General features: G+C 36.6%; 2 protein-coding genes across 7 annotated transcripts; one reads left to right on the forward strand and one right to left on the reverse strand.

Moving 5' to 3' along the window:
• Positions 1-214: 214 nt before the first annotated feature.
• On the reverse strand, positions 215-9,933 carry LOC306875570 (zinc finger protein PLAG1-like). 2 transcript variants are annotated; one of them, XM_079426240.1, is made up of 3 exons: positions 9,764-9,933; positions 5,949-6,284; positions 215-4,008 (listed from the first exon to the last, which is right to left on the reverse strand). In XM_079426240.1, the coding sequence occupies exons 2-3, from the start codon at positions 6,179-6,181 to the stop codon at positions 3,060-3,062; spliced, it is 1,182 nt and encodes a 393-aa protein (XP_079282366.1). In that variant the 5' UTR covers positions 6,182-6,284; positions 9,764-9,933; the 3' UTR covers positions 215-3,059. The 2 variants fall into 2 exon arrangements, with proteins under 2 accessions (XP_079282366.1, XP_079282367.1); XM_079426241.1 differs by having other exon boundaries at positions 5,523-6,284; positions 9,764-9,912.
• A 272-nt stretch (positions 9,934-10,205) lies between these two features.
• Positions 10,206-18,069, forward strand: LOC306875606 (coiled-coil-helix-coiled-coil-helix domain-containing protein 7-like). Of its 5 annotated transcripts, XM_079426292.1 has the most exons (6): positions 10,206-10,290; positions 12,172-12,454; positions 12,755-13,154; positions 13,760-13,843; positions 14,141-14,239; positions 16,243-16,613. In XM_079426292.1, exons 4-6 carry the CDS (start codon positions 13,784-13,786, stop codon positions 16,345-16,347), a joined length of 264 nt encoding a protein of 87 aa, XP_079282418.1. In that variant the 5' UTR covers positions 10,206-10,290; positions 12,172-12,454; positions 12,755-13,154; positions 13,760-13,783; the 3' UTR covers positions 16,348-16,613. The 5 variants fall into 5 exon arrangements, with proteins under 5 accessions (XP_079282418.1, XP_079282415.1, XP_079282419.1 ...); XM_079426289.1 differs by lacking the exon at positions 12,172-12,454 and having other exon boundaries at positions 16,243-17,018; XM_079426293.1 differs by lacking the exon at positions 12,755-13,154.
• Positions 18,070-18,434: the final 365 nt, after the last annotated feature.

Raw genomic sequence — 18,434 nt, forward strand, 5'->3', positions numbered from 1 at the left:
TGGTTCCCTACATTACAGCACCAAATATCCCCACAATTACAGTAACACCAGTAAATTTTGACTTTATGGAGACATTTGTTTGGTCCTCATGACGAAGCTTATTTATCATACAGACTGTGTTTTTTTTATTATTGTTTTTTTTTTTTAATATAAAAATGGTTCATGTGAGGGATAGGTTTAGGGATGGGGTAAAGGAGTAGAAAATACAGATTGTAAAGTATAAAAATCATTGCGTTTATGGAATGTCACAATAAAAATAGAAACCAGTGTGTGTGTACATGTGCATTTACACAAACACCTGGTAGAGTGAGTCTTTCTTGTGTTTATTGATCACTCATTACTGTGGACAGCATTAACACTGGACCAAATCTCTCCTCTCCTCACATAGCAGCAAAGGTCGTCTGAACATACACAGAAACACACACTTTTCATCAGAAACATGCACAACTGCCAACAGCCTGCCTTCCTTAACACACACCTGACTCAGGTAGTCAGTGAATAAATAACTTTCTCTTTGGATGATGTTATCAGTTAGGAGACAACTTAATTGTCAGCTGTGGCAGCAGGCTTTCATGACGGAGACAAATGCATAACGCACATTCATACACATAGATATATAGGATTCTGTCTGTCTTAGGCTATACATGTACAACAGTAGTTTGTAAAATACATTAAAGTAAAATATACATGATTAGCAATAGCAGGCCATTAACACAGAATGGCATTAAAACAAAAAGAACACAATGACACACATAATTATGGCTGGAATGCAGTCTGTCCTTTTCATCTATCCCTATCATCTATCTTGGATCATAGGTCAGTACCTCCACGGCCTTCCCCATGCTGTGGTGTCATCCATCCTCTAAATGGTTTGTGTCATATGCACCATATTACAAACACATTAACAATATGGCTCACGTAACCCCCAACCCATGACACACACACACACACACACACACACATTTTAAAACACAGTTTGAAATGTTGGGGGGTAAAAAGAAAGGAGAGAAAGTCGTTTGCACCACCAGGGGCTATACACTGTCCATTAGCAGCATTATCCCTCAGATTTATTGCAGGAGTGTCGCTCACACACTCTGTGTTGTGATTGTACCAATGACAATGAACAGGAGAGTCTGTGGCTCCCAATGATAAAGTTTTCTTTTTGAGTAATCCTATAGATTAACAATATAAGTCCATGGTTCAGCAGCAATATAAATGAATGACATCACTCATTCAGATGACCTCATGGTAGCGGGCCACCTAGATCCACACAATTTTGTCAATACTGAAGCTACCAGAAACCTTAAATGTCGTAAGTACTTGCTAACGGAGTCTTGCTGGAATTGACCTTTTTTCTTTGTTTGGCTGAAGCCTCAATCGAGAGACACTGACAATTAGATATTTTGTGCAATAAAGCAAAACAACAATAACAAAAACACTGTATTAAGTGTACCTGTAAAAATCTCACACATATAACATTGTGTATCTATGCTTAAAATCTTCTAAAAGCTACTTAGGACATCTATACTATTTACTTTCACAAAAAAAGGCATAATATTTTTTTCTGAAAGTGCTATGATTAAATATATGCCCCAAGTGGAGGTTCTCTGAATGTTTAAGCTTTTAACAACCTTCAGCTTCTAAGTAAATGAAAACCCATCAAACAGACATTTAACCAACACTCTGTCCAAATACCTATAAACACACACACAGATCATCTTTATAGAGGAAGATGCATTCACACTGACAGCCGTTACATTGCTGGAGATCAACCACTTGCTGTACTGTGGGTTACTAGCAGGTATTCCTACTCAACTTCTTTATTCGGTGACAGATCATATGAGTGATCTCATCATATGTGTGCAGACTTACTTTAGTAACCAACACATTACTTCACTGGCCATTTGCATGAAGTTGAGGTCTCTGTCACTTGTGTTGCCTCAAATTGCCAACTCTAATTAAAAATAAATGGCAAATGGTTGCTTTGCAAATCACTGTCAATGTGAATAACCTTTATGTTCAATGCAAACTTCAATGGATTTGATACAGAGATCAACTACATCCTCAGCTTATATTCAGGTAAACTGTAGATAAGTCAAAATAATGACACACTCAGTCACAGACTGTATTTTGTCTTTTGGAGTTATATAAGCTGTGATCTTAAACCGAGACAGCAAAAACTTGATATGAATGTTTCTTTCATTGACAGCTTTGATCAGTGCAATAGCCAGCATTCTGGTGGATGAGGTTGAATGAAGTAAGAGAGTAAAAGGATCTGAGCGTGTTTGTGGGTGAGAGAGAGTCTTTGTCTTTCTTTCCCTTTGTTGATGTGAATTGTGAAGCATTCCTGCACTGGTATCCTTTGAGGCCCTTACAACAAGCAGCAGCATGATGGCAAATAGCCATCAAAAAAATAAAATAAAATAAAATAAAGAGATGAACCTTCCTTTTATGTATTTTTTAGATATGAAGGTTTTGGTTGCCTTTTGCTGTAAATAGTTGTGACATAGTCACTAAAATGGTGGTAGTTCAGTACCCAACAGTTTATGAGCTATATATTAAAAAACAAGATGGAAACAACATTGGACAAAATATCTTTTAGCTTTGATGGAACTTCAACACCGCTAAAGTTTAAAGTGTTAAAAAGTTAAAAGTTTTAATCTCTCTCTCTCTTTCTCTTTATCTTTCAGCATTTTGAGAGTGAAATGTCACTGCAAACTGAACTCTGCTCTTACAAATCACATAACCATGTTTTTAATGTTCAGTTATATTTGTCAGGTGATTGGTATCCTCCATTGTTAAAATTATTGCCCAAACACCTCTAGACGGAAAATAAAAGGTGTATTGGATTTTCAACTTCTTGAATGACCAAAAATGCGATACTGTCCTCAAGACTTTCCTTAAAAATGTGGTACTGGCTTGAGGAAGCAGATTGTTGCCTTGGTGGGATTTCAGAGACTCTATGCTTGTATGAATCTGAATAAGGGCTAAGTTGATAATAAACATAAGAGTGTTTTAATAAGTGCTACAAAAATTGTAAGTGTGTGAATGTATTTGTGTTACTGGAAGGCTTGGTGGAAGCGAGGCAGGGTGGTGGTTGTATTCAGAGATGGTGGATGTGTATAACTCGGAGTGAGTGAATTGGTTTGTGACAGTGTGTGTGAATGTGTGATTGTGTGAAGTAGGCTAAGAGGCTCTGGGGTGTCTTGCATGGGGGTGGTCAGTAGCCCCTCCTCCTGGCTATAGGTCACTCCCAAAGTAGGCCCTGCCCCTTGGTTGTAAGGCAGAAAATTAAACAATGGAGACAGAAAGTCCAGGGACGATGTTGTTTCTCCAGTCAACGTTGCAGAAGCACTCAGCTTGGGTGTATCTTCAGCCTGAAGCTCTAAGAGATAACTTTCAAGCTCCGCCCTCATTGGCGGCGGTGGCGAGTAAGAAGCATGACCTATTGGATACCTTAGAGAGAGAGGCCCAGATGTTGGCGAGGATTGTGACTCCATCAAATCTACGGGCTCTGCCTTAACCCTCAGCAGCTCATGAGCGTGGCTTTTCTTAACATGCCGGGTAAGGTGGTCCTTACGGCCAAATCGTTGTGCACAGTACTGGCAAAGGAAGTCCTTGCGTCCTGTATGCACAACCAAGTGGCGTCGTACGTCCTTACGGGTGTAGAAACGCCTTTCACAGTGCTCACACTGATGTCGCTTTTCCTTAGTCGCAGTAGCACTTTTCCCTGCATGCCCACGTAGATGCTCCAGCAGTAGGGGAGTGCTTGGGTATGACTGCAGACACACCTGGCAGGTGAGGTCTCCACGGTGTGCGGCGTGAAGGGCTTGGTGCCTTCGAAAGCCTAATTTGGTATTGTAGCTCTTGCCGCATTCTGTGCAGCTGAAAGCCTCCTTGTTGGGGTCATGTGTGTGGAGGTGGTTCTTCAGGTGATCTTTACGGTGGAACATCTTCTCGCAGTAGCTGCACTTGTGTGTCTTTTCTGGAGAGTGTGTGGCCATGTGCCTATGGACACAAACGCATTAGCGTACATTGAATGAATGAATGAAGCATTTATATAGCGCCTTATTGTGTATTGCTGTACACCCAAAGCGCTTTACAATCATGTGGGGGGTCTCTCCTCAACCACCACCAGTGTGCAGCATCCAGTTGGATGATTGATGACAGTTGGTACATTGACCAGACTAGAAACTATTAATGTTCAAATGGCATTAAACAAACCTGAGTATATCTGGTCTTGTTTAATAAGACTTTCAAGTTGCGGGTCCAACATTCTTATCAATCTGTCAATCAGATTTTTGGTTTTAGATTAGGAGGTGGAGTTAGGATCGCAGTTTGGGGATTTAACATTCCTTTTAATCAATTATTACCTTCTGATATTAGGTGTAAATTGGAATTAGGGCTTCAACAATATAATAAACTTATTTGCCTCTGAATCTTGTGGTAGTTAAAAGGATAAAAGGATAAAAAGTTTATCCACAAGTTTGGTGATGTGGTTTCGACCCCATTTAGTTTCAGAAATACCACTTGAAACAACAAGAAGGAGAGTAGATGAGAGATTGTTTAATTTTAAGTGATCTATCTTTTTAACCAGTTTAATCCCAAATTTTTTCCAGACATGACAATATGCAAATGATGTGTCTTTAGTAACCCTTAGAAATAATCAATAATTATTTTTGAAAATGTTTTGGAAAAGTGTGTGAAAAATTTAGTTTTATGGTCGGTTACAATTGTGGGATAAGGTGAGCACTGAATTAACATATTTAGGCAGTCAAATTGTATATATATATATATATATATATATATATATCTTAGCCCAGCTATTTTAAACTGTTTGATCACATTCTAGGGTTACTATTATGCATAATAAAACCTTATACAACATTGATAGGAATATTGAGATAAAAGACAAAAAAAAAAAAAAAAAAATACAACCATCAACATATTTCAAAATTGAAATATTTTTGTAAAATGCAACTACATTTTTTTGTTAGTGCTACCAATATTACATAATCAATATTGTAACTTATTTGTAACATTTGAACTTTTGGTAACACTTTATTTTAGGGTCTCTTAACTAGTTGCTTATTTGCATGCATATAACTAGAATATTGGCCATTTATTAGTAGTAATTAAGCACATATTAATGCCTTATTCTACATCCCTAATCCAATACCTAAATTTAACAACTACCTGAATAACTATTAATAAGCAGCAAATTAAAGTGAAGTGACATACGGCCAAGTAGGGTGACCCATACTCAGAATTCGTGCTCTGCATTTAACCCATCCAACGTGCACACACACAGCAGTGAACACACACACACCGTTAACACACACCCGGAGCAGTGGGCAGCCATTTATGCTGCGGCGCCCGGGGAGCAATTGGGGGTTCGGTGCCTTGCTCATTCTATGACCACACTCAACAAAACTGAATATATGTGAATTCATATATTAATACTAGACACCTTAAAGATAATGTGTACCAAAAATATTTGTCATGTCTTTATGTTAACATACATTACTAGCCTTTCATTTTGGAGCTTTGATGCAGCCATCCTCTTCTCAAGGTGCAAACTGGAAATAAAACTGGTCTGGTCATGTGACAATTTGCACCATGTGAAATGGCACATATTTAATTGAGACCCTTTATTTTTTCCATATTTGCAGGAAGTGCACTAAAACATCAATCAGTAAGGTTTTTAGAACTTTATAAATGAAAAACTTTTTTACAGTCACTATTGTGGGGTTAATGGTCAAGATTAAGATGTAGGTAAGAATGTTGTTCCAAGACCACTGAAGAACACCTTATTTAGCAAAATAACAATTACCATTTGATTTCAGACCACTCACCTATTTGCAAATTTTGACTGAGACAAAAACAGTGGGTTTGCATCAAAGACATATGATGGCCATAGAATGGTTTGTGAAAGTATAAGTACCTACCGTAAGAGTTTATACTTGGAGACAAAGGCCTTGGTGCAGTCAGTGTGTGTGCAGTGATACGGCCTTTCCCCTGTGTGGGAGTACGAGTGTACCTTCAGCTTCTCCAAGCTGTTGAACGCCTTCTCACACAACTGACAGGAGAAGTTCTTCCTCACTTTACCCTCTACTCTCCTCTTCCGCACTCGACAGTGTTCTGCCGCGGTGGGACAGTCGTTTGGAGATACCGTTGCCATGGCAACTTAGCGACAGCAAGCCATGTGGTGGACACGAGTGATATGTCCCAGCACAGAGAGAGTGTGACAGCCCAAATCTTCAACACAGCAGAGACGCAAGGCCCTAAGAAAAATACAGCAAACAGGGAATTGACTAGTTTAATGAACTGACTACTTTTTATGTAGTACTGTGTCAGTAAAAAAATACAGCTGTTGAAATATTTCTGAAGCTCAAAAAATGTACGAACAAACAAATAAATAAATAAATAAATAATAATAAATTACTGTTTTCAAAATTTCACAATTTTTTTAAATATCACCAGGGGACACTGATGGTGTTCATACCACACTTTGAGAACACTAGACTAGACAATGATAGCAGGATACAATAATCTGTATCCAGGCAAAATGATGAACACTTAATGAAAAACTTACTAAAACCTTACTAAGTAACAAAATACTTGCTCTCCTTTAATAAAATACTTTCATCTACGTCCATGCCATCATATGCAGTGTCACATAGAACACACTTGTAGATTGATTTAGGCTAATTGTAAAGTGTAAATACTGTTGAAACAGTAAAAACTGTGTAAACAAGGCACACTGCATACATATAGAAATATAGAAAACATGCAATAAATACAAAGTAGCAAACTATACTTATTGGCATACAAAAATTAAAGGAAATGCAGATTGTATAAAGAATTGCGTGAAAGGGCAAGGTTCACCAAACATATTTCAAACACAGAAGTCCAGACTTTCTAAACTTTAGTAAAACTCTTTAATAACTTCAGCTGCTCTTCTCTACTTTGTGTTTTGCACTGGTATCCACTTGCCTTTCTATTTTCAAAGACTAGGTAGTAACCCTGCCAACATCACTTCTTCACTTGCCTCTCTTTGACTTATTTTTCTTTAATTTATTTCACAATCTCCCAAAAGTTTGACCAACTATATATACGTTTTTTTTCAGTGCTTTAATCCCCTCATGGCATTCCATGTGTGTTTTGCTAAACTGTTTCAGTGGAATATTTGCAATGAAAGACAAAGAAGAGGAGGTGTGAAAAATTAAAGCTAAAAGTTTTTTTTTTTTTTTTTTTTTTTTTTTTTTCAATTAAGTTAAAATTATAAATGTTCTCTCTCACATTGTCCTTTCCATACTGGATTAATTAAAGACTACAATCCAACAACTCTTTAAACATTAAAACAACAACAACAAATATATTCCTTAACAAAAAAAAAACAAACAAAAAAAAAAGTTAAACCAGTTAACATTCTTCTATGCCTCATCTTCTATGATTTATTAAAATATGTATATTACAATTAGGCTATTATTTAGAACAAACTGGTTTGTTACTAGAATTGCATGAACATTTTTGTCATCAAGATTTTTCTAGCATTGTAGTAATTACTAATTAAATGGCAAAATACAAAACATCAACTTTTTAGAATTTTACCCGCACAAAACTGAAATGCTAGGCTATGTTCTCACAAGTAAGTTCAGTTTTTTTTAAATAACAAGAAGAGGAAGGAGAAGGGCATTAAACAAATATTGTTTAATATTAAACAAAATCTTACAAGGAAATTATTATAAATATTGTAATTGTAGTCTCCTTGGCAAGACAAATTACTAATGTCTGCAGTTTCATTAGTTAGGCTACATATATACTTTATTACATATTTATTGTAGTTCAGTAAGACATATTTTAATGCAAGAGAGCATAAAGCACCATCTATATCTAAGAATTCATTATTGGTTAAATTGTGACAGTTTTAATACAGTCAAGACTATGAAAACAAATAAAACATGTAGCCTAAACAAACAAAAATAAGGCATAAAATATTCTACTCTGATGAAATAAGCTTTATTAATTCATTCACAGATAATTTAATAGGCTACATAATGCATTTAATTTGGCAAACGCTTACCCAAAGCAACTTATATTACATTCAGGGCACACATTTTATGGAGGTAAAGGCTCTAGCTTTCCCTAGGAATCAAACCCAAGGCCTTTGTGTTGCTAGCTCTGTTTGAGCTGCAGGAAGTCTACAAAAACATAAAGACTTCCCGTGAAGCCTCTTATAGGTTATTAGGAGGGCGAACAGCATGGACCAGTTTAGCAGAAAAATGTTTAAATTATTCAGTTATTCATATTTCAAATCGTATTTCACAATGCTTGCTGCATGCACCTAATCTTACAACTTCATTACGCGGTCCAACAATTATTTCAGCTTTTTGACTACCGAAATAAATGATCTAATAGCCTATAGCTACAAATACGACATTTCCTTAATTATAAATCTTTGGCTTTTTTCTGCGAAACTGATCCATGCAGTTTGCAGTACAGTGGGCTGCACTGGAGGGTTTGATGTGTTTTGAGTTTTTGAAGGACTCCGAACTTCACATTCACAACAACTGCGCGGTAAACCCGATGACCCCATTCAGCTGAAAGACTTTTTTTAAGAACATCCAGGAGCAGTAAGTATAGAGGTGCTTCATAGCCCAGATGGAGAATCTTAACCTCCAACCTTCCACCGCATCTGACCTTGTGCCGTGTAGGCGACGTTTATAGGCTAAACCTTCTATTTCTAATTAAACACACACACACGCGCGCGCGTACCCTGCACATTTTAACAGCCGCTGATGCTCTTGCGTTACCACACGCAGCGCCATCACATGCACGTTTCATATGAAATCTGATTGGAAACTATATAGCTGACATTCTACAGAAACGTCCCACACCCGTGTCGTAGCAACAACAACTCTGATGTTCTTATTGACTTCTCGGTGTCGAGAGAAAAATCTAACTATTACTAAAGGATTCTGCCATTTAAGATTTAAGATCAATCATCCTTGGGACTTTCTCTCGGAGTAGAATCTAGACAGATGAACACTGAAGAGCTCTGCTCAGCATCTCCTAATTAGTCCCCCCTTACTTCTCCCACCATTTTGGTTGTTTTTGATATTGACAAGCAGCTTTCTCTTGCTATAATGACCCATAGTGCAACTTTGTATAACTCATTGACACCCCTAATACAGCCTAGTCACAGACGGTGACTCCCAAACAACTAACTTTGTAAATTGTGCCAAAACTGAGCAGAATTATGCCGCTTATTTATTACATTTTGCGTTTAAATGTGATTACAAACATGGAAAGGTGCTTCTATCACAAACTCGTGTTTGCGTTTGATTCGCGTGCATGTTTGTGTCAAAAAAATAGCACCATGTATGCAGCGTGCTTTTTTAATATTTAAATACTCCTGAGTTTGCTACGGCTATCACTGTAGCCATGTTGTCTCTGTATATTTGGAGAAAATCTCAAAACATTTTTTTCAAAAACTTTTTTCAACTTTTTACAACTTCACGCGTTTCTCTGTTTATTGACATTCGCTCGAGCGCAACCTGACTTGACAGAAACTAATAACAGAATTATGTTAGATTTTCTATATAATTCAGTCTTTCGTTGCTATTCTGTCAGGTCCCAAACTAGGCGCTGATTAACCCAAAACTTTTTCTCTAGCTCACCCCTCTCTCATAATTTGAATAACCCCGATATTTTAATTAAAGAACGTCGTAACAATTTTCTAAATATGCATAAAACTCACCATGGGAGCGTTAACATCCTTTCTATGGTATTTTTCTTGACTTTCAACTATTTTCCGGATTTTTAATAATTTTTTTCTCATATTTTTTGCTGGACGCGGCGGGCCTAAAAATTGTTTGCTTTCCCCTCTTTCCAGCAGCCATTGTGTATGCGCTGCGATGCAACCGAACCAAGATTTGGACACGCCCACCACCAAACCCTCCTTCCTCGCTCCTGTGATTTGTGTAATAAACTGTCATTTTCCGATTTTACTGCCACTGACTTCCCTCTAAGAAAACCTGACATTTAGGACTCGTCGGTAATTCTGTCAATCGGAACGACTTCGTTTAGTCAATAGGAGGGTAAAACAGTTATCATTGGCTGAAAGAAGTGGCAATTCATGCACCCGTTACTGGTGACGGTTTTCAACTTGCTGTTTGATTGGCTCTTCAAGCCTGTCAATCACCTACAAATAAGTTAAGTTGTGTTGCGTTGTAGCACGCTCTGTTTTGACTTGACGAGGGAAGGTTGAGTGTTCACACGTAAATTGTAAGTACTTGCTACAATAGACTTATTGTTCAGTGGCGGGCACAGTTTTTTTGTGTTTTGCTAACGAACGTGTTCCTTTTTATTGTAATTTGGCAATATAATTTGTAGAAGTGTACGTCGCAGTGCACTCGGCTCGGTTACAGTCACCGGTCTTCTGTCCTCTCGACAGATTTCTGGTCGTTTTCCATGCTATTGTGCTTTGTTTTAAAGTGAGTTAAGTCGTATTTGAGGCGTTTAGTTTGCAGTAGCCTCTGATGAACTGAACCAGTTGTGTGACGAAGGTCTAACGTTAACTTCGTTTGCATTACGCGACAATACTACTAGCTAAGATACCCTTACGTAAATTAACCATGGTTTTATTGTAGTAAAAGTGTAGAAACTATGGTTTTGTGGCGTATTGATTAGCCTACCATTTGTATAACCACAGTTTTACTACAAATGCCATGGTTAAATTATGGTTGGTGTAGCAAAACCATGGTTAATTTGTTGTTATTGTGGTTTAACTAGTAACCATGTTTTTTGTTTTGGTTTAATTTGTAGTAAAACCATGGTTAATTTTCGTAAGGGATGACTAGAAGTATCAGTGCCATTTAAATTAATACTGAGAGAGTTATAAGTCATCTCATATTTTGTTTAGTGAGTTTTATTATAGCGCAAAACATAAATAAATAAATGTATATCAAGAAATGCAAGAATTCCTGAATGACATACATTTGACCTTGTTATTTTAGCATCAATAAGAGAGGCTACTATTAGAGTTTGTATAAATATTTCGAATTAGTATTTATTTGTGTATTTTAATTGAACTGAATTTTTATTACTTTTGTTGTATGGTTGTAAAATCAAATCTATCCTATCAAATTCTGGGTTTAAGCCTTATTGACCCCTAATACTGTACTGTTGAATGCTTTGCCTATTTTTGTTTCACTATCAGCTATAACACCTCCTATTTAATGAATAATACAAATATTTTTATTTTTTTAAATAAATTTATATGCAGGCACAATTTAGATTTGCATACAAAACCTATAAGCATGCACCTAAGCAGAAACCAACGAAACCATCACATACAAAAAATCATGCTGTCCCCATCACATTTTCAACTACACTGTTGTTGTTGTTGTTTGTTTTAATCAACACTCAATCAACATGTCAGCAATCATATGTTCCGTATTTTGGATTTATTCAATGAATCTGCAAAAATATTTAGCAAAACTTTAGCAAAAGTTCTTGCTCGCAGTGCATTGATAAATGGCCTGACAAAATTATTCCACAATACAATAATAATGGAGATCTGTTGAAAGTTGTATTTACTGACTTTTAAGTGCTCCTAATATATTACATCTAGAGAAAACATGTTGGCATATGGGTTCCCTTTAGTTTATTATTTTATGTATTTACACTTGGTCTTAAAGTCTTAAAATTACCCTCAGATATCTCTCCCCCCCCCCCCCCCCCCCCCCCCCCCCATGTCTGCTTTTACGTCTCAAACTCATTGACACCAAAGATTGGGTTTCCTCTTTTTTGATGCTTTGCCAGGCCTTTACTTCAGCTGACTTCAGTTATTGTCTGTTTGTGGGTCTTTCTGCCTTTTTAGTTTTGTTTATGAAGTGCCGTCCAATCAGCTTTGCTGCATTTGGCTGAATCTGGGCTGACGGTGTATCCCTATACACTTCAGAATTCATCCAGCTGGAAGCTATGCAGGGTTACACCGTGTTTCACAGATGATGTTGTATGCTTTGGATCATACTTTTTTTCTTTCTCTCATTCTGGTACAGGTTGATCTTAATTTCAGCAGTCCAAGAATGCTTTTCCAGAAATGGTCACACAGTTCTTCTGGATTTAGTCTGTCTCAGTTTGTTCTGTTTCTTCTCATTCCAGACAGACTGATGGTGATGAGATCAGATCTCTGTGTGGAGCACTGGCTGTTGTCAGACTATTTGCAAACTTCACTGGATTATTACAATTAATGGCAAAATTAGCGTCGGGAAGTGTAAACTGATATTTCCTATCTACACACTACAACAAAAGAGAGAAATAACTGACTGAAAACCATGTTTTAGCTGGTGAAAATACTGTTCTAATCATTTCTATACCTTGTTTTTTTGGATTGTACCACAGACAGTGCAAATGTACCATGTAAATACCATGGCACGTGAATATGGTAACCTTATATTAATGTCACATTGTCTATAATGTCTAATTTATTTTATTTTTTTCTGAAAAGTAGTTTTGAGAATTCAAGATGTTTTCTTGACACAGAGCTGTCACTCGTGGGGTGAAACATGGTGATGGTTAAAGGAGTTTTATCTATGTGATTTCTCCCAAATAGGTTTGAGTTTATTAACCTGCTAGGCTAGTAAAGCACTTCAGTTTACATTCACTTCAGGGTTCATTCACTAACTTCAACTCATGCAGTGTCAAATGGTATTGCACAACATTGATTATGATTGATTTATTTCAGGGGAGTCCAAAACTGTTCCTGAAGGGCCACTGTCCTGCTGAGGTTAGCTCCAACCCTAATTAAACATACCTGAACCAGATCATCAAGGTGTTCAGGATTTCCAGGCTGTGTCCGAAATCACCCCCTATACTCTTAAATAGGGCACTATTTGAGGAGAAAGCAATGTGTAGTGGTGTCTAAAACCATAGTGGACATTATCAAGTGCACTCATTCAATCCCACAAATGGACCATGATGATGAGTGTACAACCAATGTTAACCATAGCACCCATAATGCATTGTGAGGGTCGTGCTGAATGAGTTCCCACGTCTCGCCAGGAGATGGCGCCTGCAGCTGAATCATCCTTCCATCCATTTTCCAACCTGCTTGTCCAATGTGGGTACAGCATAATGTCATACAGGTATACATTTCTTTTTAATTGATTTTACAGTTTAATTAAGGTTAATACATCCTAGAGTTCAAGATAACTATTTTCATTACTAGTGGAGCTACCAGTTTGCTAAGATTAAAATTATTATTAAACCGCAAGAACAAACTGCAAAAGCAGCAGCCCTTCTGGCAAACTCTGTGTCTGAATTCGCTCACTTGTGTTTTCATTCACTCTTTCAACTGGACTATATTAGTGGACTAATGAAGGAAATAGTGAATAAGGGTATAGGGGCGACTAGGAACTTCCAGGCTAGTGTGTTGGAGTTGGTTGGAGTTATACTTGGCAGGACGCTGGCCCTCCCGGAGCAGGATTGGACAATCATGATTTATTTAAAATTAATTTTTATGTGTATTTATTTTTTATATAAAAAAAGCATTTTTAATAATCTAGTAGTGATACTTTTCTCTCCACAATTGTCAAAAGTATGTTTTAATTCAAATGGTTTCATTATCATTGTGACTTGCACATCCTGATAGTTAAGTAAAGGTTTTACAGATCTGTCATGTCCTCAAAAAGAAAAACAAGAAATGCTCATCCCTGATTTCTTATGTAACTGGAGCACTCTTACATTCCAGCTGTGACACAGATGCAGTTGGAGAATGGCTGGCAAATCAAGTGCATGCAAAGTTCGGAATGTGGATATCAACCCATGCATTGAGGTCAGTCAATGGAGTGTGTGGCTAAATAACATGTTAAATTTAATGTTTTATATATATATATATATATATATATATATATGTGTATGTATGTATATGTTTTTTTTTTTTTTTTTGTCTAAATATATTTAAAATTGATGTGAAATTTTGCGCTCTGTGCCCCGTAAGTTAAGAGGTAGCAATTGTAGTATTGTAATAAGTTTTATTTTAATTATCTACATTGCCAGTTATATCATGACATGTTGTAAAATGAGGTTTGTATTTTAAAACTTTATTTCCTCTGTGTTTGCATTGGCATAGGAAAGTGATGGTTCTCAAAAATGTTTGGATGCATACAACTATGATAAGAGCATGTGTTCTGCATACTTCATGAAGTATAAAAACTGCAGGAAGTACTGGGTAAGTATACAGAGACTCTGGGGGGGGGGGGGGTGTCACTAATTTAAGGATGGACAAATCTTGCCTAAATGTTGAATTACTCACCTGAGCAGAGGTTAAAGTTCTTTAAAATGACATGGAAGAGACAATCGTGGTTGTTCTTCCAATTATTATTATTTTAGGCTCAGTTTGTAGTTAAGTCTCACAGAAGGCAAAAGTAACAATAATAATAATAAAAATAACAAAATAATGAAAATGAAATTTTATTGCTTGCAATACAAAACAGTTAATGTACTTATATAGTGCAATCAACTGCCATGCACTTATATTAAGGATAACAGAACTGGTGAACAATTGAGCAATTTTGGACACCGCAACAGAGTCAACAACAAGATCCGAATTTTCATATTGAGCGATATGAAAAATGTATCAAGATAATGATTTTGGTCATACTGTTCAAGACTACCCCGATCCCCATCTGATCCATCCTGCTGAGACCTGGGGGCTGTTCCATAAAAGACGCTAAGAAAAGCGGGGATTAAAGTCCAAAACCTGACTTGAAATAACCTAACAAATCAATCGGGACTAAAGCGGTTCCATAAACGACAATTCAAGTTCACGCAATCTGACTAATGCTATCCAGGTTCAGTGAGTCAGGATAATGTGACGAACACGCTTATTCTGAAGCAGCCCTTAATGTCGATCATGGATCAAATCGATCCACCATAGCAAACAGCGAATATTTGTGCTGTTTAACGCATTTGAAACATTGTGTTTTCCTCAGTGCATAACTGATACGTCACAGGTATATTTTTTACATCTGTAAATGTCAGAAAGCCAGGCAAATATATCCATTTAGCTGTCAGGAGTGGGCGGGGCTTATGCGAGAGAACGAGCGCTGCGGTGCGCATGCGCGCTACACAGACAGAGCAGAATAGAATACTAGCGCAAGAATTCTGAATAAAATATACATTCTGCTAAAATATTTGTTGTTGGACATTAAATGTGACACATAGAATTTTACTACATATAAGTGTATTTTTATGATAGCAGCAACTGTTAATCACTAGCTCAAATGAGTTAAATGTGTCTACTCTTATCAGTTAAAATGTACTCTGATTTCTATTATAAATTTACATTTTTAATTCAGTGATTTTAACTTTTGATTGTGTTTTTATGCTTTAATGCTTTAAAGAGCCATTTTAGATTGTAATGTTCTAATAACCATACAGCTGTCATAAATTCAGAGAGAAAGGCTGCATGGCTAGAAACTTCTGATCAACTTCTGATTTAACTGTTAAAATGTCATTCACCTACATTTTGGGCACAATACGGTAAGTAAGATAAAAATGAAAATAAGTAAAAATAAGTTAGAGGAGCTCAGCTTAGCCTGACAGTTAGCCTGCTCCGGACCAGGTTAGTTTGCCAGCATAAATTGCCGGGGTAACTGAGTTTGAACTTTTTTAAGTTTGATTTATGAAACCGAATCTACCAAAAATAAACCTGACTAACCGAAATAAGCCTGGCTTATACTCTAATCTTGGTTTATGGAACAGCCCCCTGGTCCCAATCCAATACTTGTATTTTCCTAGTGTTAGGTGCACACTTTACGTACATTTAAAGGTATTGAAATCAATCCAGCTTTTAATCCTTACAATCAACCCCTTGTCAATGGTGACCATGTTCTTTTTCTGCCTTATGTTGTTGTTGTTATGGCCACTACCAGCGTGAATTAAAAAATAATATAATAAAATCGCAGGACATGATATCATATTTTGATCCACTTAACCAAAAGTGAAAGACCACAGTTTAAACTGATATCTACCAAACTCTTTTGTTATTTTGAGGAGTATGGGCTCCCTTAGCTGAGTTTGGCTCATCTCCATTTTTCCCCTTACCACAGTCACTTTGGCTTCACTGGGGGCTCGTTTATATAAACATTTTCTGTAATGCTGCTCTAAAATGCTGTCTTGTGAAAAGTGCTAAAGAACATACCCCCCACCCCCTGTATTTCACATTCTCAGCATGGTGTGATGCTGCAGCGTAGGCGTGATGGAGTAAAGCCTGATATGCCAACCGCTGAGGAGCGAGAGCAGATCTTCACAGCCCTTGGAAGGAAGCCCTACTAACTGCACAGTAGCAGTTAAAACGTGTGTTTGGACTCAAAACTGAAATTTCTTGCAGAGGAGACGCACTACGAATCTATCCTTCTGGATTTATGAAAATGTATTTCAGTCCTGTGGGGAGAGAGATTAAATGTGTACTTGCATAATTTCAGCAATTATGTAGTTGTGTAACGACTAATGCTGTTTTTGTATGTATGATACTGTTAATGGCAGGCTATTACAATTTAATGTATTAAAAATAGAACACATTTTCAATGTGTGGGTGTTGTCATATCTGTTTTATTTGTATAGCGCTTTTCACAATACACATTGTATCAAAGCAGTTTTACAGAAATTCATAATGTTAATGTTATACCTTTTATGACTAAATGTCCACATTTGGCAGTTGAGAAATGGGTGATAGGAATGTTTACATATGGTGAGGATCTAAACAGTTAAGCAGTGACTATTTGTTATATCGTATACAGTATATTGCTTTATGTGAGTATACTGATTGTATTCAGATGAAGCTGGATATATTTCCATTTGCAAGTTGGAGTTAATTCAGTGTGCGGTGATATGGAAATCTGTAAGGTTTTTAGAAATTTATAACAATTTGGTGTGATGAACAATTGTGTATCACTTCTACAGTTATATGAGGCATCCAAACTATGGAGTTTAAAACTGGTATCACCTACATCTAAGCAGTTTAATTGTCATTCCATAATACTTGTACAAGATGCATAATACAAAATATCTTGAGTTCCCTATTATACAGGCCAAAGGGCAACTGTGGCAAGAAAAAACTCAATTTGGTGTTGAATAATAGAGAGGGGAAAAAAGCTTGTGATAAAACGGGTTACAGCAAGGGACAGTTCTCATTATTATTATTTAACAGCATTTTTTTAATTGAAGGCAAGAAAAGTTCTGGAAGAAAAACCCACAACTGGCAAATCAACATGCTACTTGTTTTGTCTGCATTAAGGTAAGAGAAATTTACAGTGACAGAATACAAGTATCTATGTGACAACGCAATTTCATGACATAGCTAATAGCTTGCCTAGGTCTAATCTACTCAAAAGTATCTATTCTTTACATACAAACAGTGTACATGCTTTTAGGGCATAGTGTAAAGTAGCAAAAGCCTACTAAAAACAAGTCACTATACTTCACTAATTAATGTATGTGCTAATTAGCATATTCAATATGTCATTGTAATTGCACAGAAATATTCTGTCATATTTATATACGTGTATGTGTGTGTATACATGGTCAAACCTAAATTTATTCAGACACCTTCAACATTTCTCACGTTTATTCGCTAGAAATTGGTAATAAAATATGACAAGAACTCAAAGAAAGGTATGTAATGGATTACAATCCACCAAAAATTATTCAGCTGTTAAATTTAAGTACGTAATTAGATAATACCAATTTAGGTCAAACAATTACCGAGCAATGCTTAGTTTTGTTCAGTCTGTGGTGTAAAAAGGTTGCATTAGCATAAGAAAAAACACTTAAGCAAAACATGGTCAGGTCAAAGTTTGAATATATATTTTTTCTTTTCAATTTTACTGGTACTCCACTGCATGAATAATTTTTGGGTATATTATGACACAGTTCACTTTATTTTGCTATCCTCACTTACATAAATTAACTATAGTGTCCTGCACCCTCTAAAAAAAGTATTGAAAATTATATCCGGTGTCTGAATAATTTTTGGTTTGACGGTATATATATAATACTAAGAAGAATAAAAACAAGGAAAAAAAAAATCATGACACACTGGGATTGAATAAACTTGTTTTCACTGTTTAATGTTGTCTGCATGTGAATGTGGTGGATGATGATGGAGGCAGTCCATCTGATGCATCTCCTGTATCATCACTAGATGTCTCCCTGTGTCTTCCAAATGTGCCTTCTGCCTCACAAGATACAGGGGTTGCACAGAGCGCTGTAACAATTAGTTGGTCACTTTTGTTTCTCTGTTTTCCCACCATTTGTTAATCAGCACGGTTACTGAATAATTTGATTACATCAAATTATTGATGTGGATAACAGGTGTATTCTACATTTGTATTACACGTACATTTAATCATTTAGCAGATGCT

Source organism: Barbus barbus (assembly GCF_936440315.1).
Source record: "Barbus barbus genome assembly, chromosome: 1".
NCBI lineage: Eukaryota > Metazoa > Chordata > Actinopteri > Cypriniformes > Cyprinidae > Barbus > Barbus barbus.

Coding starts and splice junctions, on each gene's coding strand:
- LOC306875570 (XM_079426240.1), bottom strand. CDS start 6,181: ATGGCAACGGTATCTCCAAACGACTGTCCCACCGCGGCAGAACACTGT. Junction 4,009..5,948: donor TCCAAGTATAAACTCTTACG/GTAGGTACTTAT, acceptor TTGTGTCCATAG/GCACATGGCCACACACTCTC.
- LOC306875606 (XM_079426291.1), top strand. CDS start 13,784: ATGGCTGGCAAATCAAGTGCATGCAAAGTTCGGAATGTGGATATCAAC. Junction 13,844..14,140: donor ATATCAACCCATGCATTGAG/GTCAGTCAATGG, acceptor GCATTGGCATAG/GAAAGTGATGGTTCTCAAAA. Junction 14,240..16,242: donor AAAACTGCAGGAAGTACTGG/GTAAGTATACAG, acceptor TCACATTCTCAG/CATGGTGTGATGCTGCAGCG.